Genomic DNA, 24,959 nt, shown 5'->3' with positions numbered 1-24,959 from the left:
AATACTCGGGCCCAGAGTCAAATATTTGCATATTATTAGTAGATTTGGATAGAAACTTCAGAGTGTTTTCTAAAACTGTTTGAATGATGTCTGTGAGTATAACAGGCAAAAACTTGAGAAAAATCCAACCAGGAAGTGGGAAATCTGATGCTTGTAGTCTTTTCAAGTCATTGCCTATCTAACACACAGTGACTTAGGGTTCATTTTGCACTTCCTAAGGCTTCCACTAGATGTCAACAGTCGTTAGAACCTTGTTCCAGGCTTTCGCAGTGAACAGAGAGCGAACAAGAAGGCCGGGAAGTTGGTGACTCAGAAAATGACATGAGTTCATTGGCGCACATTCACGTGATGAGGTAGCTGTGTTCCATAACATTTTTCAAGACATTGGTATCGTCCGGTTGGAATATTATTGAAGTTTTATGTTAAAAAGGCCCTAAAGATTGATGCTATACAACGTTTGACATGTTTCTACGAACGTAAATATAACTTTTTTGACTTTTCGTTGTGAAATTTCGGCGCGCTTTCTACATTTGGAGTAGCTTACTGAACGCGCAAACAACAAGGAGGTATTTGGACATAAATTATGGACTTTATCGAACAAAACAACATTTATTGTGGACCTAGGATTCCTGGAAGTGCCTTCTGATGAAGATCAAAGGTAAGTGAATATTTATAATGCTATTTATGATTTTAGATGACTCCAAAATGGCGGGTATCTGTATTGCCTGATGTATTTTTCTGAGCGCCGTACTCAGATTATTGCAAAGTGTGCTTTCCCCTTGAAGCTTTTTTGAAATCTGTCACAGCGGTTGCATTAAAAAGATGTTTATCTATAATTCTTTGAATAACAGTTTAATATTTTATCAACATTTATGATGAGTATTTTTGTAAATTGTTGTGCTGATTCACCGGCAGTTTTGGAGGCAAAATATTTTCTGAACATCATGCGCCAATGTAAAATGTTTTTTTTTTATATAAATATGATATATGATATAGGATTTTGGATATAAATATCGAACAAAACATACATGTATTGTGTAACATTGAGTCCTAGGAGTGTCATCTGATGAAGATCGTCAAAGGTTAGTGCTTAATTTTAGCTGTATTTATGGTTTTTGTGAACCCTCTCCTGTTTGGAAAATGGCTGTGTGGTTTTTCTTGTGTTGGCACTGTCCTAACATAATCTAACTTTATGCTTTCGCCGTAAAGCCTTTTTGAAATCGGACAATGTGGTTGGATTTAGGACAAGTGTATCTTTAAAATGGTGTAAAATAGTTGTACGTTGGAGAAATTTGAATTATGAAATTTTAGTTTTTTTGAAAATTGCCCGCCCTGATATTTCACTGGCTGTGTCCTGCAGGTGGGACGCTAGTATCCCATGTAGCCCATAGAAGTTAATGCAGCTGGTGGCCACACCAGATAATGATTGTTACTTTTGATCCCCCCTTTGTTCAGGGACACATTTTCCATTTTTGTTAGTCACATGTCTGTGGAACTTGTTCAGTTTATGTCTCAGTTGTTGAATCTTGTTATGTTCATACAAATATTTTCACATGTTAAGTTTGCTGAAGATAAACACAGTTGACAGTGAGAGGACGTTTCTTTTTTTGTAGAGTTTAGAATGTTATTTGACTCTAAACAGAGAGTACACAGTGGCAGAATACCTGACCACTGTGACTGACCCAAAATTATGGAAAGCTTTGACTATGTACAGACTCAGTGAGCATAGCCTTGCTATTGAGAGAGGCCACCGTAGGCAGACCTGGCTCTCAAGAGAAAACAGGCTATGTGCACACTGCCCACAGCATGAGGTGGAAACAGCTGCACTTCTTAACCTCTTGCCAAATGTATGACCATATTAAAGAAACATACTTCCTTTAGATTACACAGACCCACAAAGATGTCCAAAACAAATCCAATGTTGCTAAACTCTTTTGGGTGTACCTGAGTAGTCCCTGTCCTCTGGGAGGCTCTCCTCTCTGTCTACGGGGTACAGTAGAGTGCTGACCAGTCCCTGGCTGGGCTGGAGGTACAACAGGACCAGCTCTGGGAGGCTCTTAAACCGCTTAGGCTGCACCCCCTGAGACGTCTGGGAGAGGGAGAGAAGAGCGAGAGAGGAGCGAGAGAGGAGCGAGAGAGGAGGGAGAGAGGAGCGAGAGAGGAGGGAGAGAGGAGGGAGAGAGGAGCGAGAGAGGAGCGAGAGAGGAGGGAGAGAAGAGCGAGAGAGGAGCGAGAGAGGAGGGAGAGAGGAGCGAGAGAGGAGCGAGAGAGGAGCGAGAGAGGAGCGAGAGAGGAGCGAGAGAGGAGCGAGAGAGGAGCGAGAGAGGAGGGAGAGAGAGGAGGGAGAGAGGAGCGAGAGAGGAGGGAGAGAAGAGCGAGAGAGGAGCGAGAGAGGAGCGAGAGAGGAGGGGGAGAGGAGCGAGAGAGGAGCGAGAGAGGAGGGAGAGAGGAGCGAGAGAGGAGCGAGAGAGGAGCGAGAGAGGAGCGAGAGAGGAGGGAGAGAGGAGCGAGAGAGGAGCGAGAGAGGAGCGAGAGAGGAGCGAGAGAGGAGCGAGAGAGGAGGGAGAGAAGAGCGAGAGAGGAGCGAGAGAGGAGGGAGAGAGTGAGTGAGCACTTCAAAGAAATACACTTGTGCAGAAACACATCACACTCTGGACAGCACGTTCAGAATAAAGCTGGGTGGGTGGGTGGGTGGGTAGGTAGGTAGGTAGGTAGGTAGGTAGGTAGGTAGCAGATTGGTAGCTAGGTAGTAGTTTGTTAGGTAAGTATTTGATTGCTTGATAGGCAGCTAAGTAGTAGGTAGGTAGGTAGGTAGGTAGGTAGGTAGGTAGGTAGGTAGTAAATTGCACAGGAGGTTGGTGGCACCATTGGGGAGAACAGGCTTGTGGTAATGGCTGGAGCAGAATCAGTAGAATGATATCAAATACATTTAAACTCAGTTTTTCATCATTCCTGACATTTAACCCTAGTAAAAAAATCCCTGTTTTAGGTCAGCTAGGATCACCACTTCATTTTAAGAACGTGAAATGTCAGAATAATTGTGGAGAGAATGATTTATTTCAGCTTTTATTTCTTTCATCACATTCCCAGTGGGTCAGAAGTTTACATACACTCAATTAGTATTTGGTAGCATTGCCTTTAAAATTGTTTAACTTGGGTCAAACGTTTTGGGTAGCCTTCCACAAGCTTCCCACAATAAGTTAAGTGAATTTTGTCCCATTACTCCTGACAGAGCTGGTGTAACTGAGTCAGGTTTGTAGGCCTCCTTGCTCGCACACGCATTTTCAGTTCTGCCCACACATTTTCTATAGGATTGAGGTCATGGCTTTGTGATGGCCACTCCAATACCTTGACTTTGTTGTCCTTAAGCCATTTTGCCACCACTTTGGAAGTATGCTTAGGGTCATTGTCCATTTGGAAGACCCATTTGTGACCAAGCTTTAACTTCCTGACTGATGTCTTGAGATGTTGCTTCAATATATCCACATAATTTTCCTACTTCATGATGCCATCTATTTTGTGAAGTGCACCAGTCCCTCCAGCAGCAAAGCACCCCCACAACATGATGCTGCCCCCCCCCCGTGCTTCAGGGTTGGGATGGTGTTCCTCGGCTTGCAAGCCCCCCCTTTTTCCTCCAAACATAACGATGGTCATTATGGCCAAACAGTTATATTTTTGTTTCATCAGACCAGAGGACATTTCTCCAAAAAGTACGATCTTTGTCCCCATGTGCAGTTGCAAACCGTAGTCTGGCTTTTTTATGGCTGTTTTGGAGCAGTGGCTTCTTCCTTGCTGAGCGGCCTTTCAGGTTATATCGATATAGGACTCGTTTTACTGCGGATATAGATACTTTGTACCCGTTTCCTCCAGCATCTTTACAAGGTCCTTTGCTGTTGTACTGGGATTGATTTGCACTTTTCGCACCAAAGTACGTTCATCTCTAGGAGACAGAAGGCGTCTCCTTCCTGAGCGGTATGACGGCTGTGTGGTCCCATGGTGTTTATACTTGCATGCTATTGTTTGTACAGATGAACGTGGTACCTTCAGGTATTTGGAAATTGCTCCCAAGGATGAACCAGACTTGTGGAGGTCTACAATTATTATGGCTGATTTCTTTTGATTTTCCCATGATGTCAAGCAAAGAGGCACTGAGTTTGAAGGTAGGCCTTGAAATACATCCACAGGTACACCTCCAAGTGACTCAAATGATGTCAATTAGCCTATCAGAAGCTTCTAAAGCCATGACATCATTTTCTAGCTTTTTAAAGGCACAGTCAACATAGTGTATGTAAACTTCTGACCCACTGGAATTATGATAGTGAATTAAAAGTGAAATAATCTGTCTGTAAACAATTGTTGGAAAAATTACTTGTGTCATGCACAAAGTAGATGTCCTAACCGACTTGCCAAAACTATAGTTTGTTAACAAGAAATTTGTGGAGTGGTTGAAAAACGAGTTTTAATGACTCCAACCTAAGTGTATGTAAACTTCCAACTTCAACTGTAGATCAAACACTTGGTTTCCAGGTGTTCGATGCCATTCGCCTCGTTCCGGCCATTATTATGACCCATTCTCTCCTCCACTGGTAGGTAGGTGGGTAGGTAGTAGTTTGGTAGGTAGGTGGGTAGATCGAAGATTGGTGGGTAGGTAGTAGTTTGGTAGGTAGTAGGGTAGGTAGTAGTTTGGTAGGTAGGTAGTAGTTTGGTTGGTAGGTAGATGGGTTGGTAGTAGTTTGGTAGGTAGGTGGGTAGGTAGTAGTTTGGTAGGTAGGCAGTAGATTGGTAGGTAGGAAGGTAGTAGATTGGTAGTTTGGTGTGTAGGTAGTAGATGGTAGGTAGGTGGGTAGGTAGTAGTTTGGTGGGTAGGTAGTAGATTGATAGGTAGGAAGGTAGAAGAGTATGTAGTAGTTTAGGTAGTAGTTTGGGTAGGTAGGTAGTAGTTTGGTGGGTAGGTAGTAATTTGGTAGGTAGGCAGTAGATTGGTAGGTAGGAAGGTAGAAGGGTAGGTAGTAGATTGGTAGGTAGGAAGGTAGAAGAGTAGGTAGTAGATTGGTAGGTAGATAGTAGATTGATCTTGGTAGCTCAGTGTCAGAGTGTGCACCATCACTTTCTGTTCATTGATATGTGGATGGAGGGTTTACAGTGGTGTAAGGGAAGCTGTAATACCACTTCCTGTTCATTGATATGTGGATGGAGGGTTTACAGTGGTGTAAGGGAAGCTGTAATACCACTTCCTGTTCATTGATATGTGGATGGAGGGTTTACAGTGGTGTAAGGGAAGCTGTAATACCACTTCCTGTTCATTGATATGTGGATGGAGGGTTTACAGTGGTGTAAGGGAAGCTGTAATACCACTTCCTGTTCATTGATATGTGGATGGAGGGTTTACAGTGGTGTAAGGGAAGCTGTAATACCACTTCCTGTTCATTGATATGTGGATGGAGGGTTTACAGTGGTGTAAGGGAAGCTGTAATACCACTTCCTATTCATAGATATGTGGATGGAGGGTTTACAGTGGTGTAAGGGAAGCTGTAATACCACTTCCTGTTCATTGATATGTGGATGGAGGGTTTACAGTGGTGTAAGGGAAGCTGTAATACCACTTCCTGTTCATTGATATGTGGATGGAGGGTTTACAGTGGTGTAAGGGAAGCTGTAATACCACTTCCTGTTCATTGATATGTGGATGGAGGGTTTACAGTGGTGTAAGGGAAGCTGTAATACCACTTCCTGTTCATTGATATGTGGATGGAGGGTTTACAGTGGTGTAAGGGAAGCTGTAATACCATAAGGCTCTCAACTGTCAACGGGTGGGGAGTCTGGCAGCCACATTGACTCTGTTTCAGTGATGTTTCATTGAACTGAAGCCTTGGTAAACCAAATGATTTGGTGAAACGAAACAAAAGTGAAACAGAGAAATCAGTGTGGATTCCAGGCAAGGGACCAGGAGTGTGGGGGTATTATGATATGTGAGTGTGTGTTGCGGGGGGATTGGTGACTCTCCCAGCTGCTAGACGCGGAGCACAAAGAGACTGCTGTGTGTTTGTGTGCATGCGTGTGTGTCAGCTCAGAGCCAACACTAGCACCAGAGTCTGCCAGTTCCTACTGGTCCAGGAACACATACAAGTACCCTACACACAGCATATACACACTAGATATGCATAGAAAAATACCAACTCACACCCATTGGTGTGTGTGTATGGAGGTGGTGTGTAGTGGTACCTGGACTGCCAAGAACCCCTCCTCATCTGGGAGGACCCTATAGGTGTGGACATGCTTCTGGAAACTAGAGAGAGACAGAAATAAAGAGAGAGCGAGGAGAGAGCAAGCGAGAGAGAGAAGGACATAAAGAGGGATGGAGAGGAGAGAGAGAGGGGGGAGGAGTTGGAGAGGAAGACATTAGTGCTTTCATGGATACCACAGGAATTACAGACTACCTGCGAGTGTGTGATGGGGATCTGGAGGGAGTTTCAACCTGCTGCTGTCTGTCAAACTCAGCATTACTGCTGATAGAACTTACACTCACTCCTACACACAATGGCAAGAAAAGGAAGAACACATATTTGTCAAAGTTTGCTGTAGTGTAAGTGTGTGTCATTGTGCTGCAATGTTGTCTATTCAAAACATGCCAGTTTGACCTCATTTTGCTCTCTCTCTCACACACACACACACACACACACACACACACACACACACACACACACACACACACACACACACACACACACACACACACACACACACACACACACAGACTGGAGGCTGAAAGTGTCCACTCACTCAAATCAAATGTTATTTGTCACATGCTTCTTAAACAACAGGTGTAGACTAACAGGGAAATGCTTACTTATGGGCCCTTCCCAACAATGCAGAGAGAAGTAAAGAGTAACACTAGGAACACATACACAATGAGTAAAGATAACTTGGCTATATACACGGGGTACCAGTACCAAGACAATACGAGGTATTTGAGGTAGACATGTACATATTGGTAGGGATAAAGTGACAGGATAGATAATAAACAGTAACAGCAGCATATGATGATTCAAAAGAGTTAGTGCAGAAAGGGTCAATGCAGATAGTTAAATAGTTAACCAAATAGTGCCTTCCTTTGACACCGCCTGGTATTGAGGTCCTGGATGGCAGGGAGCTCAGCCCCAGTGATGTACTGGACCGTATGCACTACCCTCTGTAGTGCCTTGCAGTCGGATGCCAAGGAGTTGCCATACCAAGCTGTGACGCAGCCAGTCAAGACGCTCTCAAATGGTGTAGGATTTTTTAAGGATCTGAGGGTCCATGGCAAAAAACTTTTCAGCCTCCTAAGGTGGAAGAGGCGTTGTCGTGCCTTCTTTCCGACTGCGTTGGTGTGTTTGGACCATGACAATTCCATAGTGATGTGGACACCGAGGAACTTGAAGCTCTCGACCTGCTCCACCACAGCCCCGTCAAAGTGGATGGGGGTGTTCTCGGCCCTCCGTTTCCTGTCGTCCACATTAAGCTCCTTTGTCTTGGTGACGTTGAAGCAGAGGTTGTTGTCCTGGCACCACCCTGCCAGGTCACTGACCTCCACCCTATAGGCAGTCTCATCGTCATCGGTGATCAGGCTTACCACCGTCGTGTCGTCAGCAAACTTAACGGTGTTGAAGTCGTGCACGGCCACGCAGTTGTGGGTGAACAGGGAGGACATGAGGGGACTAAGCACGTACCCCTGAGGGGCCCCCATGTTGAGGGTCAGCATGCCAGATGTGTTGTTACCTACCCTTACCACCTGGGGGCGGCCCGTCATGAAGTCCAGGATCCAGTTGCAGAGGGCGGTGTTTAGGCCCAGGGTCCTGAGCTGAATGATGAGCTTGGAGGGTACTATGGTGTTGAACGCTGAGCTTTAGTCAACGAACAGAATTCTCACATATACTTTTGCATATATAGTGTGTGGACACCCCTTCAAATTAGTGGATTTGGCTATTTCAGCCACACCCGTTGCTTACGTGTGTATACAATCAAGCACACAGACATGCAATCTCCATAGACAAACGTTGGCAGTAGAATGACCTTACTGAAGAGCTCAGTGACTTTCAACGTGGCACCGCCATAGGATGCCACCTTTCCAACAAGTCAGTTCGTCAAATTTCTGCCCTGCTAGAGCTGTCCTGGTGAACTGTAAGTGTTGTTATTTTGAAGTGGAAATGTCTAGGAGCAACAACGGCTCAGCCGCGAAGTGGTAGACTACACAAGCTCACAGAACGGGACCGCTGAGTGCTACAAATTGTCTGTCCTCGGTTGCAACAGTCACTACCGAGTTCTAAACTGTCTCTGGAAGCAACGTCAGCACAATAACTGTTCATCAGGAGCTTTATGAAATGGGTTTCCATGGCCGGACACAAGCCTAAGATCACCATGCGCAATGCCAAGCGTAGGCTGGAGTGGTGTAAAGCTCGCCGCCATTGAACTCTGGAGCAGTGGAAACGAGTTCTCTGGAGTGATGAATCACGCTTCACCATCTGGCAGTCCGACGGACTAATCTGGGTTTGGCAGATGCCAGAAGAACGATACCTGCCCCAATGTATAGTGCCAACTGTAAAGTTTGGTAGAGGAGGAATCATGGTCTGGGTCTGTTTCTCATGTTTCGGGCCCCTTAGTTCCAGTGAAGGGAAATCATAAAAACTACAGCATACAATGACATTCTAGACGATTCTGTACTTCCAACTTTGTGGCAACAGTTTGGGGAAGGCCCTTTCCTGTTTCAGCATGACAAGCTGGTCCTGGTAATCCATCTGGCCCCACGGCCTTGTGAATGTTAACCTGCTTAAAGGCCTTACTCACATTGGCTACGGAGAGAGCAATCACAGTCGTCACTCTGTTAATCAATGTCTCGATGAGCAGTTGGGAGGGAGAGAGAACAATCAAACAAAAATAAACTTAAATGTTGACCATTATTACATTTTCGTTTTATCTGTTATATTTATCAAATCGCTCATAACACAAACCCTTTGTAAAGTGTAGGCTACCTTTATACACTGAGTATAGAACACCTGCTCTCTCCATGAAACAGCCTGACCAGGTGAATCCAGGTGAATCCAGGTGAAAGCTATGATCCCTTATTAATGTTACTTGTTAAATCCTCTTCAATCAGTGTAGATGTTGGGAGGTGACAGGTTAAAGAAGGATTTTTAAGCCTTGAGACAATTGAGACATGAATTGTGTATGTGTGTCATTCAGAGGGTGAATGGACAAAATATTTAAGTGCCTTTGAACAGGGTATGGTAGTAGGTTCCAGGCACACCGGTTTGAGACAAGAACTGCAACGCTGCTGGGTTTTTCACTCTCAACAGTTTCCCGTGTGTATGAAGAATGGTCCACCACCCAAAGGACATCCAGCCAACATGACACAACTGTGGGAAGCATTGGAGTCAACATGGACCAGCATCCCTGTGGAACGTCTTCAAACACCTTGTAGAGTCCATGTCCAACGAATTGAGGCTGTTCTGAGGGCAAAGGGGGATGCAACTCAATATTAGGAAGGTGTTCTTAATATTTGGGAAATAATTCAGACCTAGGGTTGCAAAGGGTCGGAAACTTTCTGGGAAATTTCCGTAAATTTTCCATGGGAAGTTAAGCCCGAGAATTTTGCTTAAATTCATCAAAGAAAGTTAGCTTATAACAGTGAACCTTTGTGGGACACACAAGGCAATTCTAGGTCTTTGGATAAACTATCACCAAATCAATGGAATTGCAACCCCCTGCATGCACAGCGCACTCTTCCATCACATGCACAGCGCACTCTTCCATCACATGCACAGCGCACTCTTCCATCACATGCACAGCGCACTCTTCCATCACATGTACAGTGCACTCTTCCATCACATGTACAGCTGATTCTCAAGATCTTGCTCACTAATGAGATGCTATAGAGCCCACACTACTACACTGTCTGAGCCAAGGACTACATGCTTTCTGGTAGGTTTTGAATACCATACTGATTGGGATTAATATATTTTACATGACATACATTATTTTTTGTTAACTAGTAAATAGTAGCCTACAGCAAAGTGTGTTTAAATCATTTGTAACTTGTTCATGTCTGATAGTTTTTGCTACCATGTGGGTTTTAGCTTGCTTGAGCCTGCTAACTGAGGAGTGTTAATTCACCTGTTTCCATACGTTTCATTTTAAAACTTTTATCTTACAAAGGAGTTGTTTAATATAACTGCTTAACTATTTTATCTGTACATGGAATTGTAATAGTTTTTTACTCGTTTTTTTCTCATCTTTACAGGAAAATGCCACGGGAACTATCTGAAGACATTTCACTGCAGCTAATGTAGAAGGAAAAGCTGTGTACATTTGCAAATACTGTGCCACATCATATGTGAGGAATGCAACAAAGATGCAGAATCATCTGGCCAAGTGCATAAAGTTCCCTCAGCGCTCACAACAAGCAACCTCTGACAAAAGTCCCTCTACTTCTATTCGAGGTGAAAATGATGAATCAGACACCTTATCAATAGCAACAGCTCATGGTCCTCCTGGAATCATTCGTTTTTTTGACTCATTAGAGGAATGTAGTCAGAGATATTCTGATGAATGTCTTGCTCGAGCTGTGTATGCAACTGGTTCACCTCTGATGCTCACAGGCAATGTGTATTGGAAGAGATTTCTGAATGTTCTTCGCCCAGCATACACCCCTCCAACCAGACATGCTTTATCTACTCATTTGATGGATGCAGAGTTCAACAGAGTTCAAGTGAAGGTCAAGCAAATCATAGAGAAAGCATACTGTATTGCAATCATCTCTGATGGGTGGTTGAATATTCGTGGGCAAGGAATAATTAAACTACATCTCAACCAGTATTCTACAAGAGCACAGACACGAGGGACAGACACACCGGTCTCTACATTGCAGATGAGCTGAAGGCAGTCATCAATGACCTTGGACCACAGAAGGTATTTGCACTGATGACAGACAATGCTGTGAACATGAAGGCTGCTTGGTCTAAAGTGGAGGAGTCCTACCCTTACATCACACCCATTGGCTGTGCTGCTCATGCATTGAATCTGCTCCTCAAGGACATCATGTCACTGAAAACAATGGATACACTCTACAAGAGAGCCAAGGAAACGGTTAGGTATGTGAAGGGTCATCAAGTTATAGCAGCAATCTACCTCACCAAGCAAAGTGAGAAGAATAAGAGCACCACATTGAAGCTGCCCAGCAACACCCATTGGGGTGATGTTGTCATCATGTTTGACAGTCTCCTGGAGGGGAAGGAGTCTCTCCAGGAAATGGCCATATCACAGTCTGCCGATATGGACAGCCCCATCAAGAGGATCCTCCTGGATGAAGTATTTTTGGAGAGAGTGCAGCCTGAGAGAGAGAGCAGTCTCAAACTCCTGAAACCTATAGCAGTAGCCACTGCACAGATTGAGGGAGACAATGCCATCCTGTCTGATGTTTTGACTCTGCTTGCAAATGTAAGAGAAGAAATCTGTACTGCCCTGCGCACTTCACTGTTGCTCCAAGCAGAGGAAACTGCAGTTCTAAAATACATCAAAAAATGTGATGACTTCTGCCTGAAACCCATACACACTGCAGCGTACATGTTGGACCCCAAGTATGCTGGCAAGAGCAGCCTGTCTGCTGCAGAGATCAACAAGGTCTATGGTGTCATCACTACCGTGTCTCGCCACCTTGACCTGGATGAGGGCAAGGTTCTTGGCAGTCTGGTGAAGGGCACTTCCAAGCAAGGGCTTTGGGATGGAGATGCAATATGGCAGTCATGCCAACATATCTCATCAGCCACCTGGAAGGGACTTTGTGGATCTGAGGATCTTTCCCCTGTTGCCTCCATCATCCTCCAAATCCCACCAACATCAACAGCCTCAGAGCGCAACTGGTCCTTGTTTGGGAACACACACACACGCACCAGGCTGACCAATACAAGGGTTGAAAAATTGGTGGCCATCCGGGCAAATTTGGGGCTTTTTGAGCCTGACAACGAGCCATCCTCAACAAGGTTGGAAAGTGACAGTGAAGATGAGGCCTCAGAGTCTGATGTTCAAGAGGTGGACATTGAGGAGGTCCAGGGAGAAGACATGGAAGCCTGAGAGGAAGACAACCAAAGCTTTAGTTTCTAGACTATCATTTTACAGATGTATGTTGAAAACATTTTTGGGAGATGCGATGGATCATTCAATATTCCGTTTCTTTTGTTGTTCAGTGAAATAATTTTTTTTTTTTTTTTTTAATTGTCATTTAGCAGACGCTGTTATCCAGAGCGACTTACAGTAGTGAATGCATACATTTCATACATTTTTTTTTCTGTGCTGGCCCCCCGTGGGAATCGAACCCACAACCCTGGCGTTGCAAACACCATGCTCTACCAACTGAGCTACATGTGAAGAGTCAACTCATATAATTAAAGTTCAATTCCTAACTAAATCATTTATTTATATTGGAAGGATTTAATCATTTGCAATTATGTCTACTTATGATAAGGTAAAAGGTTTATGTTTGTCTCCATATGATATGGTAAATATATCCAATGCAAAAAAAATCTACATTTAAATGGTATTAATATTAATTAGCATATATTTCCGTTAATTTCCATGGAAATTTTCCGCCTCTGAATATTCCCCAAAATGTGCAACCCTATTCAGACCACTCAACTTTTTCAAAATGTTGTTTTACGTTACAGCCAATTCTAAAATGGATTAAATAGCAGCCCCCCCCCATCTATACACAATACCCCATAATTGCAAAGCAAAACCAGGTTTAGAAATGGATGCAAATTTATAAAAAAATAATAATAATGAAATATTACATTTACATAAGTACTCAGTACTTTGTCGAAGGATCTTTGGCAGCGATTACAGCCTCAAGTCTTCTTGGGTATGACGCTACAAATGAATCCTTTTCATTTAGCTCAGTTGGTAGAGCATGGTGTTTGCAACACCAGGGTTGTGGGTTCGATTCCCACGGGGGGCCAGCACAGAAAAAAATGTATGAAATTGTATGAAATGTATGCATTCACTACTGTAAGTCGCTCTGGATAAGAGCGTCTGCTAAATGACTAAAATGTAAAATATGAATCCAGGCTGTAACGTAACATTTTGAAACAGTCAAGGGATGTGAATACTTTCTAAATGCCATTTTCATGTTGTTGAATTGAGTCTGAACGTTGACTATTACTATATTTCTTTGAGGTCTGTATTGATTTGATTTATTTGTTACCTACAGTACCAGTCAAAAGGTTGGACACCTACTCATTCCAGGGTTTTTCACACTTTTTTGGTTACTACATGATTCCATATGTGTTATTTCAAAGATTTGATGTCTTCACGATTATTATACAATGTAGAAAATAGTACAAATAAAAAAACCTGGAATGAGTAGGTGTCCAGACTTTAGACTGCTACTGTGTGTGTGTGTGTGTGTGTGTGTGTGTGTGTGTGTGAGAGATATATATATTTATATTCTTTCCTTTATTAGTAGTCTATCTACTAATCTTATTGTTGCCACTGTTTTTCCCCAATATTTTTTGGGGGTGTGTATCACGTCGGCAACACTGACCTTAACGCCAATAAAGCCTTCTAAACATATAAATATATGAGAGAGAGAGAGAGAGAGAGACAGAGCGAGAGAGAGAGAGAGAGCGAGAGAGAGCGAGACAGAGCGAGAGAGACAGCGCGAGAGAGACAGCGCGAGAGAGACAGAGCGAGAGAGACAGAGCGAGAGAGACAGAGCGAGAGAGAGGCATAGTAACCAGATGAAGATCAAAGGTAAGTGATTAATTTTATCGCTATTTCTGACTTTTGTGACTCCTCTACTTGGCTTGAAAATGTTTGTATGCTTTTGTAAGCGGGGCGCTGTCCTCAGATAATCACATGGTATGCTTTCGCCGTAAAGCCTTTTTGAAATCTGACACAGCGGCTGGATTAATAAGAAGTTCAGCTTTATTTTGATGTATGACACTTGTATTTTCATGAATGTTAAATATGACCATTTCTGTAATTCGAATTTGGCGCTCTGCAATTTCACTGGATGTTGTCGAGGTTTGCAGCTAGCGGGAGGCCTATCCTAAAAAGGTTTTAATAAGCACAATTTCTTGAGTAAAAGCCAAATTAGATTCATACCAAAACATCGCACGACTGATCATATTTACACCCTGCACACCCTGATAGATAAACATGTCCACCAAAATAATACCAAAATATACACTTGCTTTATCAACTTCCAAAAAGCATTTGATACCATTTGGTAAACCCCAAAAAGACTAAAATAATGATTTTCCAGAGAAGATCCAGATCTCAGGGAATTAGACAAAAGTTCTCAATTGGTACAAAATATATAGAGTGCTGCACTCACTACAACTACTGAGGTTTAAATATATAGAGTACTGCGGTCACTACAACTACTGAGGTTTAAATATATAGAGTACTGCACTCACTACAACTACTGAGGTTTAAATATATAGAGTACTGCGGTCACTACAACTACTGAGGTTTAAATATATAGAGTACTGCGGTCACTACAACTACTGAGGTTTAAATATATAGAGTACTGCACTCACTACAACTACTGAGGTTTAAATATATAGAGTACTGCGGTCACTACAACTACTGAGGTTTAAATATATAGAGTACTGCGGTCACTACAACTACTGAGGTTTAAATATATAGAGTACTGCGGTCACTACAACTACTGAGGTTTAAATATATAGAGTACTGCGGTCACTACAACTACTGAGGTTTAAATATATAGAGTACTGCACTCACTACAACTACTGAGGTTTAAATATATAGAGTACTGCACTCACTACAACTACTGAGGTTTAAATATATAGAGTACTGCACTCACTACAACTACTGAGGTTTAAATATATAGAGTACTGCACTCACTACAACTACTGAGGTTTAAATATATAGAGTACTGCACTCACTACAACTACTGAGGTTTAAATATATAGAGTACTGCACTCACTACAACTACTGAGGTTTAAATATATAGAGTACTGCACTCACTACAACTACTGAGGTTTAACAAGATGCTCAACTGGACACCTTATTGAGGCAGTGAATAAACAGAGAGAAAGCACGCTGGGCATTCTACACCATTAAAAACAAATTCAAATTGAAATACCTATTCAAATTTGGCTAAAACTAATTGAATATGTCATTGAACCAATTGCACTTTATGGCAGCGAGGTGTGGGGTCCAACTGCAAAACAAGATTGCATCAAATGGGACAAACACCCCATTTAAACCCTGCATGCAGAGTTCTGTAAGATTCTCCTACATGTCCAGAGGAAAACTACAAACAACGCATGCAGGGCAGAATTAGGCCAATATCCACTAATAATAAAAACTCAAAAAAGAGCAATTAAGTTTTGGAAACATCTAAAATACAGTGACCCCCTCTGATATCATTACCAAGCCCTGCAATGCCAAGAGCTGAGCAAAGAAAAGAGTCCCCTCATCCAGCTGGTCCTGGGGCTGAGTTCACAAACCTGTTCTACTAACACACTGAAGCCTCGAGACCCTCATCCAGCTGGTCCTGGGGCTGAGTTCACAAACCTGTTCTACTAACACACTGAAGCCTCGAGACCCTCATCCAGCTGGTCCTGGGGCTGAGTTCACAAACCTGTTCTACTAACACACTGAAGCCTCGAGACCCTCATCCAGCTGGTCCTGGGGCTGAGTTCACAAACCTGTTCTACTAACACACTGAAGCCTCGAGACCCTCATCCAGCTGGTCCTGGGGCTGAGTTCACAAACCTGTTCTACTAACACACTGAAGCCTCAGGACCCTCATCCAGCTGGTCCTGGGGCTGAGTTCACAGACCTGTTCTATTAACACACTGAAGCCTCGAGACCCTCATCCAGCTGGTCCTGGGGCTGAGTTCACAAACCTGTTCTACTAACACACTGAATCCTCAGGACCCTCATCCAGCTGGTCCTGAGTTCACAAACCTGTTCTACTAACACACTGAATCCTCAGGACCCTCATCCAGCTGGTCCTGGGGCTGAGTTCACAGACCTGTTCTACTAACACACTGAATCCTCAGGACCCTCATCCAGCTGGTCCTGGGGCTGAGTTCACAAACCTGTTCTACTAACACACTGAAGCCTCGAGACCCTCATCCAGCTGGTCCTGGGGCTGAGTTCACAAACCTGTTCTACTAACACACTGAATCCTCAGGACCCTCATCCAGCTGGTCCTGGGGCTGAGTTCACAAACCTGTTCTACTAACACACTGAAGCCTCAGGACCCTCATCCAGCTGGTCCTGGGGCTGAGTTCACAAACCTGTTCTACTAACACACTGAAGCCTCAGGACCCTCATCCAGCTGGTGCTGGGGCTGAGTTCACAAACCTGTTCTACTAACACACTGAAGCCTCAGGACCAGAACATCCAATCAATCAGAATAAACCAAATTACAACACAGTCAAAACAAAACTATATTGCTTATTAGGAAACACAAGCACAAAGCAAAATGCAGTGCTATCTGGCCCTAAATCGACAGTACACTATGGCTAAATATTTGACCATGGTTACTGATCAAAACCTTAGAAAAACCTTGACATAGTACAGGCTCAGTGAGCACAGCCTTGCCATTGAGAAGGGTAGACACAGGAAAACCTGGCTCCCTGTAGAGGAAAGGCTGTGCAACCACTGCACAACAGCAGAACCTGAGACGGAGCTGCATTTCCTGACAAAATGTAAAAAATATAAACAATTAGAGTGTCATTTTCCCAAATTTGAAACCCTTATTCAAGGTTTTAAAGACCTCTCTGATGAGGATAGGCTCCCCGTCCTGTTGGGGGAGGACGCAGAGAGCTGTGGGTTGGCAGCGCACTACATTGCTGCCAGCCATAAGATGAGGGACAGTGTCTGACAGACCAATCAACCTGCACATGTCCTCTACTGTATGCTTATTGTTATTGTTCAATGTATGGTTATTGTTGTTACTGTTATCCCGTTCACAATTATGATTCTCTTTTTTTTTATGTATATATTGTAAATATCCAAAGGAAGCTTTGGCAATATGTACAGACAGACAGACAGACAGACAGACAGACAGACAGACAGACAGACAGACAGACAGACAGACAGACAGACAGACAGACAGACAGACAGAGACAGGACAGACAGACAGACAGACAGAGACAGGACAGACAGAGACAGGACAGACAGACAGAGACAGGACAGACAGAGACAGGACAGACAGGACAGACCAGACAGACCAGACAGGACAGACAGGACAGACAGGACAGACAGAAAGACAGACAGACCAGACAGGACAGACAGACCAGACAGACCAGACAGACCGGACAGGACAGACAGACCAGACAGGACAGAAAGACAGACCAGACAGGACAGAGACCAGACAGGACAGACAGAAAGAAAGACAGACCAGACAGGACAGAAAGACAGAAAGACAGACCAGACAGGACAGAAAGACAGACCAGACAGGACAGACAGACCAGACAGACCAGACAGGACAGACAGAAAGAAAGACAGACCAGACAGGACAGAAAGACAGACCAGACAGGACAGACAGACCAGACAGACCAGACAGGACAGACAGACCAGACAGGACAGAAAGACAGACCAGACAGGACAGAAAGACAGACCAGACAGACCAGACAGGACAGACAGACCAGACAGGACAGACAGACCAGACAGGACAGACAGACCAGACAGGACAGACAGACCAGACAGGACAGACAGACAGGACAGACAGACCAGACAGGACAGACAGACAGACACCTCTGCCCACGTCAGTTCCCTCTTCTCTCCCCGAGCATAAAGCAGTAGACTATCAATAGCTAGATGTCTACAGGAAACGTTGGCTGCTACCACCCATCAGTAGTTTCACATCAGAACACATCTGGTGACCATGTTACTAAAACACTCAGAGGGGAAACGCATATACTTCCATCTGATTCAGACTATTCCACCCACCTACCTACCAGCACACACAGTAAGGCTGGGTCTACTGTTCTATTTTTAGCGTTGTCATGAAGATTCCTTTTCCAGGCTACGTCTGGCGATCACAAGGGTATGAGGAAGAGGAAATCACACTCCAAAACAAGCTGAGATGTTTGAAACACACACAGTTCTCCGTGGTGTGTGTGAGTGGTGGAGAGGAGTGAGACATCTCTTCCTGTCTGATCTCACAGGTAGTTGGCTACTGTAGAACGCTGCTATTGTTCCTGTAGCAACACTCAACTATACCAGGAATACAACTTGTGACTCTGCATGCAGAATTCTGATAAAACATCCTCTGTTTACAACGTAAAACACCAAATAATGCATGCAGAGCAGAATTAGGCCGATACCCACTAATTATCAAAATCCAGAAAAGAGCTGTTAAATTCTACATCCACCTAAAAGGAAGCGATTCCCAAACCTTCCATAACAAAGCTCAACTACAGAGGGATGAACCTGGAGAAGAGTCCCCTAAGCAAGCTGGTCCTGGGGCTCTGTTCACAAACACAAACAGACCCCACAGAGCCCCAGGACAGCAACACAATTAGACCCAACCAAATCATGAGAAAACAAAAAGATAATTATTTCCAATATGTCAAGTAATTAACTAGAATTAACTAGAATGCTATTTGGCCCTATACAGAGAGTACACAGTGGCAGAATACCTGACCACTGTGACTGACTCCAAAAAAATGAAGGAAAGCTTTGACTATGTACAGTGAGCATAGCCTTGCTATTGAGAGAGGCTGTCATAGCCGGTCTTCTCCTGAGTGCCAGGTCTGCCTATGTGCACACTGCACACACAATGAGGTGGAAACTGAGCTGCACTTCCTAAACTCCTGCCAAATGTATGACCATATTAGACACATATTTCCCTCAGATTACACAGATCCAAAAAAAGAATTTGAAAACAAATCCAATTTTGATAAACTCTCATATCTACTGGGTGAAATACCAGTGTGCCATCACAGCAGCAAGATGTGTGACCTGTTGCCACAAGAAAAGGGCAACCAGTGAAGAACAAACAGTAAAAATAAACTACTTCAACTATTTGCACCTTCCCCTTACATAGCCAATAATAGAACATTTGAAATGTCTATAATATTTAAAAACATTTGTGAGTGCAATGTTCACTTAATTTATGATTGTTTACTGAACTTTTGTTCATGGCCAATTTCACTTGCTTTGGCAATGTAAACATATGTTTCCCATGCCAATAAAGACCTTTGAATTGAATTGAGAGAGAGAGAGAGAGAGAGAGAGAGGAGAAATGGAGAGAAACAGAGAGATAACGACAACGACGAGACAGCCTATACGGAGGAGGTCAGAGACCTGGCCGGGTGGTGGCAGAATAACAACCTATCCCTCAACGTAACCAAGACTAAGGAGATGATTGTGGACTACAGGAAAAATTAGGACTGAGCACGCCCCCATTCTCATCGACGGGGGTGTCCACATCACTAACAAGTTATCATGACCCAAACACACCAAGACAGTCGTGAAGAGGGCATGACAAAGCTTATTCCCCCTCAGGAAACTAAAAAGATTTGGCATGGGTCCTCAGATCCTCAAAAGGTTCTACAGCTGCAACATCGAGAGCATCCTGACTGGTTGCATCACTGCCTGGTAGGGCAATTGCTCGGCCTCCGACCGCAAGGCACTACAGGGGGTAGTGCAAACGGCCCAGTACATCACTGGGGCTAAGCTGCCTACCATCCAGGACCTCTATACCAGGCGGTGTCAGAGGATGGCCCTAAAAATTGTCAAAGACCCCAGCCACCCCAGTCATAGACTGTTCTCCCTACTACCGCATGGCAAGCGGTACCGGAGTGCCAAGTCTAGGACAAAAAGGCTTCTCAACAGTTTTTACCCCCAAGCCATAAGACTCCTGAACAGGTAATCAAATGGCTACCCGGACTATTTGCATTGTGTGCCCCCCCCACCCCTCTTTTATACTGCTTCTATTCTCTGTTTATCATATATGCATAGTCACTTTAACTATACATTCATGTACATACTACCTCAATTGGGCCGACCAACCAGTGCTCCCGCACATTAGCTAACCGGGCTATCTGCATTGTGTCCCACCACCCGCCAACCCCTATTTTACACTACTCCTACTCTCTGTTTATCATATATGCATAGTCACTTTAACCATATCTACATGTACATACTACCTCAATCAGCCTGACTAACCGGTGCCTGTATGTAGCCTCGCTACTTTTATAGCCTCGCTACTTTTATAGCCTCGCTACTTTTATAGCCTCGCTACTTTTATAGCCTGTCTTTTTACTGTTGTTTTATTTCTTTACTTACCTATTGTTCACCTAACACCTTTTTTTGCACTATTGGTTAGAGCCTGTAAGTAAGCATTTCACTGTAAGGTCTACACCTGTTGTATTCAGCACTTCACAGTAAGGTCTACACCTGTTGTATTCAGCACTTCACTGTAAGGTCTACACCTGTTGTATTCAGCACTTCACTGTAAGGTCTACACCTGTTGTATTCAGCACTTCACTGTAAGGTCTACACCTGTTGTATTCAGCATTTCACTGTAAGGTCTACACCTGTTGTATTCAGCATTTCACGGTAAGGTCTACACCTGCTGTATTCAGCACTTCACTGTAAGGTCTACACCTGTTGTATTCAGCACTTCACTGTAAGGTCTACACCTGCTGTATTCAGCACTTCACTGTGAGGTCTACACCTGTTGTATTCAGCATTTCACTGTAAGGTCTACACCTGTTGTATTCGGCGCACATGAGAAATAAACGTTGATTTGATTTGGTAAAGGAGTGGGAGTTAGTGGGCTGAGAGCTAAGAGGTCAACAGTAAGCTTCACCCCCATATGTGAGTTTATGATAAACCCAGTGCTGTGTTTAGTGCACTCTGCCTCCAGTCCTCTCACGGTTTCCCCTCCAGTCCTCTCACGGTTTCCCCTCCAGTCCTCCCACGGTTTCCCCTCCAGTCCTCCCACGGTCTCCCCTCCAGTCCTCCCACGGTCTCCCCTCCAGTCCTCTCACGGTTTCCCCTCCAGTCCTCTCACGGTTTCCCCTCCAGTCCTCCCACGGTTTCCCCTCCAGTCCTCCCACGGTCTCCCCTCCAGTCCTCCCACGGTTTCCCCTCCAGTCCTCCCACGGTCTCCCCTCCAGTCCTCCCACGGTCTCCCCTCCAGTCCTCCCACGGTCTCCCCTCCAGTCCTCCCACGGTCTCCCCTCCAGTCCTCCCACGGTCTCCCCTCCAGTCCTCTCACGGTCTCCCCTCCAGTCCTCTCACGGTCTCCCCTCCAGTCCTCTCACGGTTTCCCCTCCAGTCCTCTCACGGTTTCCCCTCCAGTCCTCTCACGGTTTCCCCTCCAGTCCTCTCACGGTCTCCCTCCAGTCCTCTCTTGCACCAACATCGATTATTTTTCCCAAAAGTACCCCCCCCCCCCAGTCCTCTCACGGTCTCCCCTCCAGTCCTCTCACGGTTTCCCCTCCAGTCCTCTCACGGTTTCCCCTCCAGTCCTCTCACGGTTTCCCCTCCAGTCCTCTCACGGTCTCCCTCCAGTCCTCTCTTGCACCAACATCGATTATTTTTCCCAAAAGTACCCCCCCCCCCCCGATCTTCATTTAAGTCACAACAATAGACAAACAGCGTGCTTAAACTAATAACACACAAATTATTGTATTTTTCTTGTCTATATAGAATACATCATTTAAACATTCACAGTGTAGGTTGGAAAAAGTATGTGAACCCCTAGTCTAATGACTTCTCCAAAAGCTAGTTGGAGTCAGGAGTCCGCTAACTTGGAGTCCAATCAATGAGATGAGATTGGAGATGTTGGTTAGAGCTGCCTTGCCCTATAAAAAACACTCACAGAATTGGAGTTTGCTATTCACAAGAAGCATTGCCTGATGTGAACCGTGCCTCAAACAAAAGAGATCTCAGAAGACCTAAGATTAAGAATTGTTGACTTGCATAAAGCTGGAAAGTGTTACAAAAATATTTCTAAAAGCCTTGATGTTCATCAGTCCACGGTAAGACAAATTGTCTATAAATGGAGAAATTTCAGCACTGTTGCTACTCTCCCTTGGACTGGCCGTCCTGCAAAGATGACTGCAAGAGCACAGCGCAGAATGCTCAATGAGGTTAAGAAGAATCCTAGAGTGTCAGCTAAAGACTTACAGAAATCTCTGGAATATGCTAACATCTCTGTTCACGAGTCTTCGATACGCAAAACACTAAACATGAATGGTGTTCATGGGAGGACACCACGGAAGAAACCACTGCTGTCCAAAAAAAACATTGCTGCACGTCTGAAGTTCGCAAAAGAGCACCTGGATGTTCCTCAGCACTACTGGCAAAATATTCTGTGGACAGATTAAACTACAGTTGAGTTGTTTGGAACGAGCACACAACACTATGTGTGGAGAAAAAATGCACAGCACACCAACATCAAAACCTCATCCCAACTGTAAAGTATGGTGGAGGGGGCATCATGGTTTGGGGCTGCTTTGCTGCGCAACAGAAGTTGGGTGATGCAACAGGACAACGACCCAAAACACAGAAGTAAATCAACAACAGAATGGCTTCAACAGAAGAAAATATGCCTTCTGGAGTGGCCCAGTCAGAGTCCTGACCTCAACCCGATTGAGATGCTGTGGCATGACCTCAAGAGAGAAGTTCACACCAGACATCCCAAGAATATTGTGGAACTGAAACAGTTTTGTAAAGAGGAATGGTCCAAAATTCCTCCTGACCGTTGTGCAGGTCTGATCCGCAACTACAGAAAACATTTGGTCGAAGTTATTTCTGCCAAAGGAGGGTCAACCAGTTATTAAATCCAAGGGTTCACATCCTTTTCCCACCCTGCACTCAGTGTTTACACGGTGTGTTCAATAAAGACATGAACAATTATAATTGTTAGTGTGTTATTAGTTTAAGCAGAAAGTCTATTGTTGTGACAGATGAAGATCAGATTACATTTTATGACCAATTTATGCAGAAATTCAGGTAATTCTAAAGGGTTCACATACTTTTTCGTCACACTGTATCTGTAAACCAGCACTTTGTTTCTGCACTCTCATCCATTTACCACAGCCATTCCCACTTTAACACGTACACAGTTCCCCATCTCTATCTGTGACAGTAGGTTCCACAGACAGATGACACAGCTGTTCTTCTCTCTGTAATATCTGTCAACCACCACTATTTATCTGTGCTCTGAATATCAGCAAGCCCTATTTTCAGAAAATGCTCCTGAAACATACTGATGTCTGTCTGATAGGAAAGGGAAGTGTGTGTGTGTGTGTGTGTGTGTGTGTGTGTGTCACGCTAGGGAGAGGCCTGGGAGAGCTGTAAATCTGTGTGAGGTGATGCCATGACAGCCACCAGGGAGAAGTCCTGTCTCCTGTGTGTGTGTGTGTGTGACATGACATGTGATTAAAGCCTGTACGGTCTGGACCAGAAGAACTGTGTGTGTGTGTGTGTGTGTGTGATGTGACTAGTTGTTTTACATGACCTGAGCAGGTAAAACGTCTCTAAGTACCACGGAGTAGATTGGAAATACTATTTTTATTACACAGAGGTAGCGACAATGGCTGCCCATGCAACCCACTCGCACAGCGGACAGGACAAAGGCCCTGGTTCACTGATATGCAGTGAAGCCTTGTCCTCCCTTCCCTGACCACCATTCCCAACATATTACCTCCACAGTGACTGGATTTAGACTACACAGTAGTGGATTTAGACTACACGGTAGTGGATTTAGACTACACGGTAGTGGATTTAGACTACACGGTAGTGGATTTAGACTACACGGTAGTGGATTTAGACTACACGGTAGTGATTGCGGTTGAAATAGGGCTACTGTTGGCTGTAGAAAAACAAGACTAAAAACCTACATTGAGTTGTTGTGATGAGTTGACAGGCGCCGTTTTAAGAAACTCACTTTCCCAGATATTCCTAGTTAGTGAAATAACTAGTTAGTAGTCACAGCGGGATATCATTTTTGCTGTAGCTGACTGACTGGGACTAGTAAATTGATTCGTTGCCACGGTGTCCCTCCCAACCATGGGCCAAATGAAAGAGGGGCCCCAGAGGTTTGGAGCCCAGCTAGTCTCTCTATCCGGGGTAAAGCCACACTTTCCCAATGAGAACAGTAACCCCGGTTACTCACAGCACACACAGGGCGTACGCCCCGTTAACACTTTCCCAATGAGAACAGTAACCCCGGTTACTCACAGCACACACAGGGCGTACGCCCCGTTAACACTTTCGCTGTCCCGAACCAGGAAACTCCCGTCGCGTCCCGCGCGGGCCAGCAGCTCCTCGGCAGCAGCTCGACTCAGGTCCCGGTGATACCACAACGGAGGCGCTAGCCCCAGGGGCGACACGCCGCCGCCACCGGCCATCGCAACAGCCACAGAAAACACACGGTTTCCTGACTTAAACAATCTGAACGAGGCGATAAATCGATCAAATTCGAGTGCGAGTAGTGTGAATCAGAGTTGGGAAACGCGAGAAAGGTGAGAAGTTAATACTTCTCGGTGGGTCGTTTCTGACGCTTCCGCAATTCCTGAAAGTCTGCCATAGAGGCTCCGCTGCTCTTCCCACGGAAATCATGGAGATGGAGCGAACCGGAGAGTGGGAGGAATTGCAGCTACCGCGAGCTAAACTCGGTCCCTTTCGCGGTTACTTTCAACCAAGACACAAGACTAGGTCTCACAAAAAATAAACGTCATTTTGTGTTGTGCATGTTTATGCAGCTGAATGTTTATTAATATAGTACTAATTAATAGTAATTCACTTCATGTTTTTAGTGTTGCATTTTCTATGCGAAGTGTGAGTCCACCTAGTGGTCATAAAACAGCAGCTCCAACAGGACTGTTACTTAACACTTTGTTTTGTTGTAAACCAAGTCTGATCCTTCAACCTACTCCTAAAGCTCAATTTAAATATGAATATGGGTATGCTGTTTTACACCATTC

General features: G+C 44.5%; 1 protein-coding gene across 2 annotated transcripts in view; it reads right to left on the bottom strand.

Annotated features, from left to right (window-relative positions):
• The window catches only part of LOC106613219 (phosphatidylinositol 3,4,5-trisphosphate 5-phosphatase 2A), a 66,332-nt gene extending 41,565 nt beyond the window's left edge, over positions 1-24,767 (bottom strand). The window contains exons 1-3 of one of the 2 annotated variants that reach the window (XM_045724799.1): positions 24,214-24,767; positions 6,223-6,286; positions 1,945-2,089 (exon numbers count right to left, since the gene is read on the bottom strand). In XM_045724799.1, coding sequence (XP_045580755.1) covers positions 1,945-2,089; positions 6,223-6,286; positions 24,214-24,383 — 379 coding nt within the window. In that variant the 5' untranslated portion in view covers positions 24,384-24,767. Of the gene's footprint in view, positions 1-1,944; positions 2,090-6,222; positions 6,287-6,437; positions 6,529-24,213 lie in introns of both variants that reach the window. The other variant, XM_045724800.1, reaches the window with a different exon arrangement.
• Positions 24,768-24,959: the final 192 nt, after the last annotated feature.

This window comes from Salmo salar, chromosome ssa09 (assembly GCF_905237065.1).
Source record: "Salmo salar chromosome ssa09, Ssal_v3.1, whole genome shotgun sequence".
Classification (NCBI taxonomy): Eukaryota; Metazoa; Chordata; class Actinopteri; order Salmoniformes; family Salmonidae; genus Salmo; species Salmo salar.
The sequence above is the reverse complement of the archived record's forward strand: the minus strand, read 5'-3'. Positions and strand labels throughout refer to the sequence as shown.